Source organism: Monoraphidium neglectum (assembly GCF_000611645.1).
Source record: "Monoraphidium neglectum strain SAG 48.87 unplaced genomic scaffold scaffold01558, whole genome shotgun sequence".
Taxonomy (NCBI): Eukaryota; Viridiplantae; Chlorophyta; class Chlorophyceae; order Sphaeropleales; family Selenastraceae; genus Monoraphidium; species Monoraphidium neglectum.
In genome coordinates, this window is record NW_014012070.1 from 1 (window position 1) to 12,239 (window position 12,239).

At 68.1% G+C, this 12,239-nt stretch overlaps 4 protein-coding genes across 4 annotated transcripts in view; 1 reads left to right on the forward strand and 3 right to left on the reverse strand.

Annotated features, from left to right (window-relative positions):
- Positions 1-72: 72 nt before the first annotated feature.
- On the reverse strand, positions 73-443 carry MNEG_8287 (hypothetical protein; the record flags this gene model as incomplete). Its single annotated transcript, XM_014043237.1, has 1 exon — positions 73-443. A coding segment is annotated over one exon (371 nt), but the record flags the coding sequence as incomplete, so codon positions are not given.
- Positions 444-1,362: 919 nt separating this feature from the next.
- Positions 1,363-5,212, reverse strand: MNEG_8288 (exodeoxyribonuclease V alpha subunit; the record flags this gene model as incomplete). The annotated part of the gene is made up of 7 exons (XM_014043238.1): positions 1,363-2,094; positions 2,322-2,491; positions 2,779-2,980; positions 3,243-3,679; positions 3,996-4,053; positions 4,402-4,519; positions 4,821-5,212. The coding sequence occupies 7 exons, from the start codon at positions 5,210-5,212 to the stop codon at positions 1,363-1,365; spliced, it is 2,109 nt and encodes a 702-aa protein (XP_013898692.1).
- A 904-nt stretch (positions 5,213-6,116) lies between these two features.
- MNEG_8289 (exodeoxyribonuclease V alpha subunit) lies at positions 6,117-8,675 on the reverse strand (the record flags this gene model as incomplete). Its single annotated transcript, XM_014043239.1, has 7 exons — positions 6,117-6,334; positions 6,579-6,702; positions 7,076-7,260; positions 7,488-7,587; positions 7,864-7,977; positions 8,359-8,442; positions 8,571-8,675. 7 exons carry the CDS (start codon positions 8,673-8,675, stop codon positions 6,117-6,119), a joined length of 930 nt encoding a protein of 309 aa, XP_013898693.1.
- A 2,110-nt stretch (positions 8,676-10,785) lies between these two features.
- The window catches only part of MNEG_8290 (hypothetical protein), a gene marked incomplete at both ends in the record, with an annotated part of 2,629 nt that continues 1,175 nt past the window's right edge, over positions 10,786-12,239 (forward strand). The window contains 3 exons of the mRNA XM_014043240.1: positions 10,786-10,882; positions 11,057-11,514; positions 11,750-11,977. Of these exons, the coding sequence (XP_013898694.1) occupies positions 10,786-10,882; positions 11,057-11,514; positions 11,750-11,977 (783 nt within the window). The remainder of the gene's footprint in view (positions 10,883-11,056; positions 11,515-11,749; positions 11,978-12,239) is intronic.

Here is a 12,239-nt window from a genome sequence, read left to right on the forward strand (position 1 = left end):
CCCGTAGAGCTGTCGGCAGCGCTGTGGCCGGCACCGGCGGCGGGGGCGCCGCTTGCGGTTTCCCTGGCACACCGCTGGTCCGGGCACGCGTCGGGCGGCGCCGCGGCGGCGCGCCGCTCGTCGCAGTGCAGCCGCGACGGCAGCACAAGCCGGGGCGGCGCCTCGGGCGCGTCTCCGGGCGCGAGCTGGGGGCTGGCGGTGGTGCTGCTGACGTCGTCAGGGAGCCGCGGCTGCTCCAGCGGCTGGCTGCGCGCGTCGGCCGCCGCGAGCCACGGCGCGGCGGCGCCGCCCTTCAGGCTCTGGCTGGGCGGCGGCAGTGCAGCGCCCCAGGCGATGGTGGCCGGGACCGCCGGGCCCGTCCTGCGCGCCTTGGCACGCGTCATGACGACCACGTCAAGTGCCGACACGCCCGGGGCTGCTCTCTTCCTCTCAGGCTGTGCCATGCTGCCAGCGTCCCGACCTGGCCCGCGTCCCCTTCTGCCCCGGCCGCCTGCTCCTCGTCCCGGCCCCACCAAAAGCTGCTAGCATTCGACAACACCAGCTGCTGGTATAAGCTGATGAAGGGGAGGGTGCCTTCGAGTCGTCCGCAAGCGAACACGAAGTCCGACCAGGCGTGGGAGGGTGAAGTTCCGACAAATCAAGTCCTACACTTTGCATCCAGAGAAAACGGGTAAAGGCTCTGGCAAACGTGGGCACGGGAAATGCCGGCGGTGGCCTCTGGCACTCTGGCCCAGCTGCCGCGCCACACGTGCATGCATCGCACAGAGTACCTAGGGAAGATGCTGCAGGCCGCGCGCCCCGCCACCGCCGCGCATGCCGCACAAGCCCTAATTCTCCTGCGTGCGACGCCCTTACTGACTACATGCTTTGCTTGCTTGTGCGGCGGGCACACGCGAGGCTCGGCCTGCGTCACACCGAACAAACTGTCGCGTCGGTTGCGCAGCGTAGGGGCCACCTGGAAGGCCGCGGCCCTTGGCGCATGCCCCCTTGGTGCATCAAGCAGTCATGAGCCCACGGGTGCGGGCTGCTACAACGCACCCAGCTTGCCCAAGCGCCGACGGGCGGCGCCGGCAGGCCGATCCCACCCAGCTGTGCAGCGGCAAGCCCAGTCACTAGGCGCATGCTGTCCCTGCCCCGCGCATGCTACCCAGCGGTGCATCCTGCAGAGGGCCGACGCCAGCTTTACACTGCCACACTGAAGGCGCGAAACGTGGGAGACAACCTAGAAAACACTCACTCTCGTTAGAAACATTCATTTGTACACATTCATTGAGGGACCGCTACCTGCCCTGGCTACGACACTCCCTTGAAGGCTAGCTAGCACGATACTGTGAAGACCAGCCTGCTGCCTCTCGGCACGCCTCAATCGCAACCCGCCCCAGCGTCGCTGCCTTCGACCTCCTTCCTCGGACGGCCGCGCTTGGGCTTAGCCGCGCCGCCTGCGCCCGCCGCCCGCTTGCTGCCGCCCGTGGCCCGCGGAGGCCGCTCCTTGCGCCCCTGGGCCACGCGCGGGCGGCGCTGCTTGGCGGCGCCGGTGCCTGCCGCGTCGCCGGCGGCGCCCTCGCTCTCCCCGGCCGCCGCGCCGCCGCTCTGCGTCCCGCTCGGCCCCCGCTTTGCGTCAGCATTGCTTCCCACACTGCCCGCCGCGGCCACCCCCTTCCCCCGAGGCGCCGGGCCCTCTCCACGTCCCAGTGCCTGGTCTGCGCCGACCGCGATGCCGGCCGGTTCTTCGCCCTGCTCCCCCGCGGCGCCTGCGGCTGCCGCTGTCCGAGCCGAACTTTGGGCACCCGCCCCCTCCCCCTCCCCTGCAGACCCATCGCCGCCTTCTGCAGCGCCCGCCCCGCCGCCAAACACGCGCGGTTCGACCCGCGAGAGGCCCCGCCGCGCCGCCTGCGCGCCGAGCCAGTCCGGCAGCATCGTCCGGCGCGGGCGCTGCTCTGTGCGCAGGCAGGCCTCCACCGTGGCGCGCGACGCGACAAGGATGAGTAACTCGCTCGCGCGGCTGACGGCGGTGTACAACAGCTGCCTCGTCAGCAGCATGGGGGAGCTGGGGGGCAGGGCGACCAGGACCGCGGGGAACTCGCCGCCTTGGCCCTGGAGCGGGGGCGCAGGGGCGCAGCATGTGTTTGTGTGTTTGTGGGGGGTGAGGGGATTGCCCGCGAATGCGTGCGCGCGCGCGCGCGCGCGTGTGTGTGTGTGTGTCTGTGCATATGTTTGTATGTGTGTACACACGCATGCACACAAGCACACACACACACACACACACACACACACATGCACCCCCCACACATACACACACACACACACGCATACGTCCACACCTTGTGAACGGTGATTGCAAACGCGTGCTGCACACTGTCCAGCAGCTCGCGTGAGGTGTAACTGCACACGTGCGGCTGCCCTCTCTCGCTGCCGGGCCGGGGATCAAACGCCACTTGAGCGTTCAAGACGCTCCCGCTTTCACCCAGCCCAGTGAGAATGCCAATGTCCCCTGGAGCAGCGAGCAACGTTGGGCGGGGTGCGCGTGGCAGAGCGAGCAGGGGTGCAACTTTGCGGGTATGTCGCCGCCGCCTATCGTGGCGGCCGCTGGTAGGCACACACGCCCCTGCCGCGGCGGGCAAGCGACAGCAGTGCACACTGGGGCCGTTTGGCTTGGCGCCCGCGGCACTCGCGCGTCGCACCGCGCCGGCGGGTGCGGAAAGGGTAGCTGCCGCCCCGCGTATGGCGGGGCGCGGCAGGGTGCGCCACGGCCCAGCTGGCTGGCCCGGCCCGGCCCACCGTTCGAAACAAGCCTCTGGTAGTCGTTCGCGGTCTGCACGACCCGGTCCCCCACCCGCCAGGTCGGCGCGCCCGCGCCGCGCCATGCAGGCACCGCCGGCTTGGCTGTGCCGTTGGCGTCCTTTTCGGGATTCATCAGCGGCTGCAGCAGGGCGTTCAGGGCGTGCGTCCCCGCGGCGTCCTTCTTGGTGGGGGTGAGGACCTGGGGAGCATGGGGTGGGGCGGCGCAAATCGGTGCTAATAGATCCATTTGCCTGCATGCACTGGCCGCTCACACTGCGCCATGATCAACGCGGCGAGGCCTGCGCAGGGTGACACAGGTGACCCTGCCGCGCTCCAGACACCAGTGGACCCTCTCGCACGCGCATGCCGCACAAATGCCAAGGCGCGCGGCCGCCAGGCTCAAGGGACAGCGGCACGGGTGAGGGATCAGGGTTTAGGCTGCGCAGGCAACCGGTCCACACCTGAATTTCTTGCACCTCCGCGCCCCCATCGCGCAGCAGCACGCGCTCAACCACCTCGCGCGCCGCCGCCGCCACCTGCAGGGGCTGGCAGCCGTCATGAAGCTGCAGCCACACCGCGTCGCTGGCCAGACTGAGGCGCGAGACCAACGGAGGCCCGGGCGCCTCCACCGTGGCAGCTTCCGCCGCATCATCCTTGTCATCCTCATCATCCTGATCATCCTTGTCGTCGTCGTCATCCTCGTCATTGTCGCTCAAGCCGATGATGTCGGTGTCTGCGGTGACCGGTGCGCTGAATGTCACCGGCCCGTTGTGGGTAGGGCTCAATCCAGTGGGCCAGGGTTCGGTGGCTGAGTCGAGGGCGGAGTAGATGGCCTTGATGACGTCATCAGGCGCTGACGACCCGGGCCGCCAGACGTCCATGCTGGTGGGCAGGGCGCCTGCGCAGGATGGGTGAGTGGCTGGCTTTGAGTGCACGCGTGTGCTCGCGCGTTGTGCTGACCCGGCCGTGTGCTGACGGCGGCAATCCTAGGGGGAAAGGTGCATGGCTGCGTTGCCGCAGGCAGGAGAGGCGTCTTTGCATCAGGGAGCTCTGCGCAGCCATTGCTTTCTGAATTCCCGCGCCAGGCAGCAACAGCGCTCGTGCGGCCGGCCACAAGAGTGAGGGTGCGCAGAACCCAGAGCAGCAAATGACCGGCCCCTAGCGAAGAAATATTGGAGGACAAGATTTGCTGAGGTGCTCATACCGCGCCGCACCCGCGTTGATCTGGTGCGCTGCCGGGATGATCGCGCTGCTGGCGCGCTGGCGGAAGACCTGCGGGCGGGTGTAAGTTGCGGGGGTGACATCAGTAACTTGCGGGGGTGACTGATGTGCATGGACACTTCCTTGCGGGCCGTTGTGCTGGGTTTCAAAGTGCCTTGAGGCGCAGGGGCATCAAGACACCACCACATCGCGGTGCAGCACAGGCTTGATCGTGGAGAAGTATGGTCCAAGAGGGGCGAGCCTGTGGGACCCACGCAATGCCAGCTGGCGCCAGCGCATCCGTCCCCTGCGTGGACTGAGGCCTGCAGCAGCGCCGCAGCGCGGCCGCGCCACCACGCTTGTGCTGGCTAGCGGCAGCACGGCTGAAAATCAGAAGCAAAAACGAATGGCAGGGCGCACCTCTCGGAGGACTTCGACCGGCAGCAGGCCACTCCTGATGGCCGCGAGGAAGGGCGTCCCGGGGGACACCGGCGGCAGCTGGTCCGGGTCGCCGACCAGCACCAGACGCGCGCCCCGCCTGCCCAGTGTAGTATTTGGAGCGCAGCGACGCGAGATGCGTCAGTGTGTGTGGGCGCAGGGCCAAGGGCACGAGAGACAGCCACACGGTAGAAACACAGCAACGTGAGCCGGCGGCCGTTCGTCCAAGCTCTGAGCAGCCCCGGCCTCTCAAGTTCAAGCCGCCACCAAGCTCGAGCTGCACGCGGCTCCAGCCCCGTGGATGCTGGTCACTTTGCCACACCCGTGACCCAGATCGCCGCCTGCCGCGACGAAATCGCGACCGCTCCCCTGCGCCCAAGAGACGCCAAAACTCGCCCCACCTGAGCGCCGCAACCAGCCGGGCCAAGAGGTCTGTGGACAGCATGCTCGCCTCGTCCACAACAACGCAGCTGTAGGGCAGCGGGTTGCCCGCGTGAAACTCCCACACCCACCGCTGCCCCCGCGCGCCGCCGGCCGCCGCGTCGCCGTCTGCATCCTCGAATGCGTCCCAATCGGTGTCCCCGTCGTCGCTAGCCTCTCCATCCTCCGGATCCGCCGCATCCGCTTGGGCGTCGCCATTGCCGCGGGCGGCAGCGAGGGCGCCCGCCCTGCTGAGCTGGCGCTCGTGCGCCGCCCACACAGGCGGCAGACGAGCGTCCTCCTCATCGTCGCTGCTGCTGCCGGCATCCCGCGCCGCGGCTGCCTTCTTGGCCGCGAGCGCCTCGGGGGTCATGCAGCCGAGCAAGCGGTGGGCGGTGGTTGCAGGCACGCCGGCCCTGCGCTGCAGCTGCTGGGCGGCGCGGCCTGCGGGCGCGGGCGCGGTTGCGTGCGTAAGCCAAATGGGGGCGGGGGCGCACGCAGGCGCGGGCGTGGGCCAGATGATGGCGCAAGTGCGGGCGGGGCACGGGTGGGGGTGACATCAGAGCAGCCTGGGCGGGGCGCCGGGCGCGGCTTTTGTCATACGAGTGGCAGTTTTCAAGGAGTAAAGGCGCAAGCCGGGGTCCAGGCCGCCCCGAGCAGCCCCTTTGCCATATCCGGCCACGCCGGGCGCGGCGCGCTTCGCTTTGCGCGGTGCCGCCGTGCGCTTTGCGCCACGCGCTTTGCACCGCGAGCTCTATCCCGCGCGCTTTGCGCCGCGCGCTTCGCTTCGCGCGTCTCCTGCTGTGCGCTGCGCGCCGCGCGCGCCTGTGGGCGCGCAGACTGCAATGGACTCGCCCCGCTCCCGCGCGTCCTCGACGATCGCCCGCACTGTGTGCGACTTGCCGCACCCCGGCCCGCCGGTGATAATGAACACCGGAGACGCCGCGGCCCCGCGCACGGCGGCGTTCTGGCCCGGTGACAGCTCGGGGCGATGCCTGGGCTCGGGGCGGGCCGGCGCGCGCGCGCCGCGCGCAGCCAGGGCGACGAGGCCCTCTGCCAAGCCCCACTCCTCCTGCCACCTGTGGCGCAGCGCGCACCTGCGCGCGTGCGTACGCGCGCGCGCGCGCGTTACGTGCCGGCCCGCGAGGGCGCGGTCTGAATGCGCGAATCGCGAAACCCCGACGCGGGCGCGGGCAACGGGCTCCGCCGCGGCGGCGGCGCCTGCGGCTGCGGGCGCGGGCCCTGCCGCGGCGCCGTCGGCGGCCGCGCGCGGCGGCTCACCAGTCATCCGGATGGATCTTTTCGGCGGCCTGACGCCGCAGCGCGTCCCGCCGCTCCGCCGTGTCCCACGGTAGGCCGCCCTCCGTCTGCGCCAGCGAGTCGGGGCGCTCGACGACCAGACGGCCCGCCTTGCGCAGCTGCCCCGCGCAGCCAGCGAGCGGCGCCGCGTCCTCGGGCCACGGCCGGCCGGTGGTTCGCATGAGATCCAGGGTCTCTTTGATGATGGCGGGCGCGAATGGCCGGGGCAGGGAGGGGTGGGTGCGATGAACGGGCACACGTTCAGCAAGGCCGGATGGGTGCAGCTGTCGTCGAGACACGGCGGGGGCCATCGGTGCGGCACGGCCTGCTAAAGAGCAGTCGCTCCTGTTAGCTGAGCTACGGGATGGTGAGCCGACCAAGGCCCACGCGAGCGCTGCGGCCATTTGACCACCAGCCATGCACTGCAGCACCCTGTGCACCCTGCATGAGCTCTCGCCAGGGCAGGCCCGTGTGGCCGTCGTTGCCCGCCAGCCCCAGCGCGTGGACGAGCGCCTCGCGGCCGCGGTCCTTGCTGCCAGGTTCGCGGCCCAAGGCTTCTGCGACCTGCGGCGCAGCGGCGGGGGTGACGCAGGTCAAGGAGCGGTGGCGCGTGTTGCTTATTGAACATGGATTAGGATTAGGATTGTTACAAGATCCCGCGGTCGCCCGCTCCTGGAGCCATCATGGGGTCACCCGTCGGGCGGCGAAGACGGGGGGCCCAGAGAGTCAAAGAGGGTGGGCGGGGCGTGGGCTTCGTGGACGAAGCCCCCATGCACGGCACGCACATGCGAATCTGTGGGGAAAATGTAGATAAGGAAGGGTGGCAGGGCCTAGGCTTGCCTGTGGTTCGCGCTGGAGGCTGTGTTTGCTGACCGTGCGCGCGCGCGCACCTGCGCACGCCCGCCCGCACACACTTGCCGAGAGAGGGGCGTCCCACCTGCTCGCCAGCCAGCCAACTGAGGCCGGCCGAGCGCGCGGCTCCCCATGGGTTTATTGAGAACGCCTCCATGGCCGCCACTGCGCTCCCAAACTTGGCTCTGACGGCGTCGACCCGCTTAGGCGTGAGGTGGATGTCGGCCGTCAGGCGGATCATGGCCGCCAGCTCCCTCTCACCGTAGAACTCTGGGGGGTCGCGAGACGCGTGTGTTCCGAGGGCGGGTGCAGGGGCGGTTCAGAGTGGCAGAGACAGCGAGGTGAGCAGGGCCCAGGTGTGATGCGGCCATCGCAGGGCTGGACGAGGGCAGGGGCCCCGGGACGACGGTTGGCCAAGACTCCTGGTGCAGGCGCGCCGTCTTTGACACCGCTTCTGGCGTTGCCCAGTCGCAATCCCGGCTCGAACCCGGGCCCACCGATCTTGCGCTTCCACTGCCTCGCAATATCTTCTGCTAGATTCGGCCGCACGCCGGCCTCCTGGGCCAGCCGGCTGGCGCAGTCGGCGCCGGACAGCACCTGCGGCGCGGGCGCCGCATGGCGCAGTTGCACCGACGTCGCGCAGCGCGACGCACACGCGTGCCACAGGACTGGCAAATCGGCGGCGGATAATCTTCTCGTCAGGTCCTGCTTCGCACAACCCTCGCTGCCTTCAAAGGCGTCGTTGTAAAATCGCCCGGGCAACGCCAGCTCAAGCAGGCGGCTGCCGCGCCGCAGCTTCCCCGTCCCTAGGCGAGCGGTGTCACCACACCCGCGCAACGCCAGGGGGTGTGTCGCGCGGCGCCCGCCGCGCACCTGCCCGAGAGCCTCCACCCCGAACGCCTCGACGATTTTCTCGGCGGTCGCCGGCCCGACGCCTTCCAGTTCATTGACCAGGTACCGCTTGAGCCCGTCCGCGTCGCCCGGCAGCTGCGGCGCAGCCGCGTCCGACTCTGAGGGCTGCCGGTAGGTCACGCTTCGGAGGGGTGTGAATGGTGGGCGCTCGCAGTGAGCGCGCTGTGCGGTGCGGTGTGAAGCAGTGCCGTGAGGCCCTACAGGCTGCCCAAGCAGTTTCGGACTGCACCGCCACCCCACGCAGCGCCGACGCCGGCGGGACTCGGTAAAAAGGCGCGGCCAGCGGCGCCGCCCTCACGAGACCTCGGCATCTCAGGCACCCAAAGTTAGCCTTGCACCCACAGCAGCCAACCGGGCGCACCTGAAACGCCACCCATACTGTGGGTGTTTACTCCAGGTCCCCAGGAGGGTCAACTCGTCGTCCTCGTCAGCTTCGGCCAGCACATCGACCCCCACCGCGACCACTGTGTTGCTGCCGGCGGGGCCGGGCCCGGCGTCGCGCCGGCCGCCGTCGTGCGTGTGCTCTTCAATGGATATCACCTGCGGACGATTCCCGGGCGACCGCGTGAGGCGGGGCGGCGGCCGCAAACAACAAACAAGAATGAGCTGGGTTTATCAACGGCTGGGCTTCGTTGGAAGCCGGGGCGGCGCTCGCACGCGTGCGGCACCTTGTGCTTGGAGTGCTGCAGCACGGATGCGCGCGCGATCACCTTGACTGATATGCAGCGCCAGTTGTCGCGCTTTGATATGAGTCGCAGGACGCGCGCTCGCATCTCGAAAATCGGGGCCCCGCCGCTGCTGCCTCCTGTGCTATATGAGTAATGCCGCCCGGTCGACGGCACCGAGGCGCTTTAGGCGCCGCAGGTGCTGAGGCGCACGCGCGACGACGCCGGGGCAGACAGCGGCCTCCCAGCGCCATTTTCCCGATTGCGGCGGGAGGCGCATTCGGGAACATGTGCAGCTGGCTGCAACGTGGCGTGCCGCGGGCATTTTGCTGGGCATGGCAGAGCACGGCGCCAGGCGGCGCACAGTGCCGTATGCGCCCGCTGTCCACATGAAGGAATCATGTTAGTCACGCAGGCTGCATATTATGCCAGAGCACGGGCTACCAGCACGGACAGCTCGAAGATCCAACTTTCCAAATCGACAATGATCGAAGCCTGATCAAGCTGTACGTACATGGGTAGGACAATGGCCTTGCAGCTATCCATGGCACGCTGCCGAGGTCCTGGATTGGCACGATGACGCCCTGGCAACTTGCCGTCACCAGGTGACACCTCGAGGCACGTGCGCATGTGCGCCGCCGCCTCCTCAAACGAATTGATTCACGCTGTGCAGACAACCTTGACACCTCAATCGACATGTGCTTGGTGACACCGTAGCCGTAATGTCCAGCCTCCAAGCAACCTGCCCCTGGAGGCGTCCAGGATGCTCGATCTGTGCTGGACAGTTGCACTGAGGTACTACAACAGCACCTCAGCAACAGGCCCCTACCTGCGGGCACGTGTCCATACACTGTGGTCAGTGATCAACTCCAGTGCCGGTTGCCCCGCTCACGGGCTGTTTGGCTCGGAGCTGTACCAAGACGCTATAGCGACACAGCGACACACACACAACCCACGGCAGGGTGCCCTGCCCAAGTCTACATGGTACTGCCGTAGTTTCAGTGTCCGCCCCCACTCAGCGACCCTTCCAGCGCTGACATCATTTCTGACGCCGGTGGTTTCCACGCCGGCGGCGGAGTGAGTGTGTGAGTGCATGCATTGTCGGTTCGACCACCACTCATGACAGATTGACTGCAGTCACGCGAGCGCCGGGACAGTTGACAGTGCACACATGCTTGCTGCAGTGCTGTGTTAGGGCCTTGGACGTTGCAGGTTCCTCAATATACGCTAATCAGAGCAGTCAGGGAGGTTTCCAACTCAATCTTTGGCGTGTCGGGCAGGGTGGAGTCGGCGGTCGCCAATTGGCTATGTCTATGGCCGGTTGACCGCACCAGTCACCCAGTGCATGTCCATCGCCAGTGGCGAATTACGGTGGCCGCGTGAGAGAATGTGACCAGATACTGCAACCTTGTCCAGAGCAGGTGAAGAGCGAAGCATCGTCAGGGGCTTTGCGCCTGATGGAGCTCATGCGCTGCCAGGTGCCTCCAATTTCGAACGGCGCCAGGCCTCTTGACGCGGTCGTCAGTGGCATCTGACATGGCATGGGCTGGCGTGGCTGGTGACCCGTGGCAAACCGTAGATTAGCATCAAACCGCAGCAGTGCTTGATTCCAAAAGCGCTCCTCGTTGTGGCGCCTTGTGCCTGCAATACCGTAATGACGGGCCGTCGCGGCCACTGGTGACAACAACCTGCGAACAACAGCGAGCCAACTCAAAGTAGGCATGCTGATCAAAACAATCAGAACGGCATTCAATCACTGTGGTGTGATCATAGTGCAGTGTGCCAAGATCAACGATGATCTAGCTGACAAACACACCCACAGCCAGCCTCCAATGGCGTCATCGGGCAGATCATATGGCTTAAGGGCTAGGAATCGGCCTGCTGTGCGGGCAGACGGAGCTCCAGACGACTCTGTTGTCGAGGCCTTGCTGTTTGTGGGCCTGAAGCCTAAGGTCCTCAACAAGAAGGAGCGGCAAGCGTTTGGTGGCCAGTCTCAGGAATATATTGGTGTACGGTGCGTGCCCTTGGTGATGGCGCGGCGATGCGACGGCGCGACGCGTCGCTTCAGACTTCGGCCCTCGCCCTTCCCGCCTCCTGCGCGTGCATGCGCGGCCTAGTGCCGTGCCGCACAAGCTCCCGCTGTTGCATGGCAGCGGTCAGCGGCGTCGCCGTCCGCACGCCTGCTGCGGCGCCTGAACCCCCGTTGTGCCTGCCCCGCATGGCGCCCCAATGCACGTGCCGCAGCAACCAGATTGTTGCCAAATGGTTTCATGATGATAGCAGCACGCGGCTCCTGACAGAGGACCAATGCGCAGGTGCGCGCCAGTCGCAAACGACACCCCCAAACACTCGCGCAAGCCCGCATGCTGCAGCGCCGCGCCCCGCCGCTGCCCCCGCGTTGCCTGCATTTGCTGCGGAAATCAGAATTCTCGGCAAGCAACCACATGCGCTCACTATCCGGACGCCTCACACTTCTTTTTTCGCCGCAGCCGACCTGGCCCCGTCCTGTCCCGAGGGCTTGGTGAGGGACGTCCACCAATTCCTCCAGGACTGGGGTTACATAAACTTCGGGGCGCTGAAGCCGCCCCAGGGCCCCGCCGACGGCGCCGGGGCCGCGGCCGATGGCGCCGCCGCAGCCGCCGAGGAGAAGCAGGTCGCGGCGGAGGCCGCCACCGAGGCCCCCGCGCCGGCTGCGGCGGATGTGGCGGCGCAGCAGCCGGGCGCGGCCGGGGCGGTGGATGGCGCCGCGGGCGAGGGCGCCGGCGAGGGCACGGGTGCCGCGGCGGCCGGCGGGGCGCCGGACGAGCGGGCGCTGGTGTTCAAGCTGTATGAGGTGCTGCGGGGCGCTGACATGGCGGTGACCACCGAGAAGATGATCCGCGCCCAGCTGGCGGCGAGCTTTGGGGGGCTGGACCTGTCGGACAAGAAGGCGCTCATAAAGGACCACGTGGGTGCTGGGGGCGCCGGTTGCGTTTTGCAGACGTTTTCCTTATCGCAATCACCTGCGAGACCGCGGGCTGCGTGCGGGATGCTCTGAAAGTTTGCGGCAGCCAAGGCTTAGCTGTGACCGCCCGGCACGGCAGAACTTCGCACTGAGCAGCCCCGGCCAGCCGCGTCCGCCATGGCTGCAACTGGCTCCAACCGCACGCTGAGTCAGCGGCCGCCGCCCGCCCCTCCACCAGGTGCGCTACTTCATAGACAACCTTGAGCGCAGGGAGACCCTGGAGCCCAAGGGGTATGAGACCAAGAAGGAGGAGACGGGCCGCAGGGCCAAGGGCGGCGCCAAGGCGGGGGACAAGGAGGCGCAGCAGCAGAAGCCGCCGCAGCGGCCGCGGCGGCGGCCGCCGGCGGGGCGGGTCGTGGTCGTCGGCGCGGGGCCGTCGGGGCTGGCGGCGGCGAGCATGCTGCAGGTGCGGGGGCCGCGGGAGAGTGGTCCGACGGGCGGGACGACCAGATGCGGGGGCGATTTGACAACTGCAGGCGTGGCGGCAGTCGTGCCTGCGGTGTCGATGCAGCAACAAAGGCGCTCGTACAACCCATGGATGCAGCCGCAACAGCTTTCGGCAGAGAGGGGGCTGCATCCGACCACCTCCCACGCACGGCCCACGCCTGCCGCGCCGACCGGCAGGCCGGGCGCAGCGGACGCCAGCAGCCGGCTGCGGCGCCCCACCC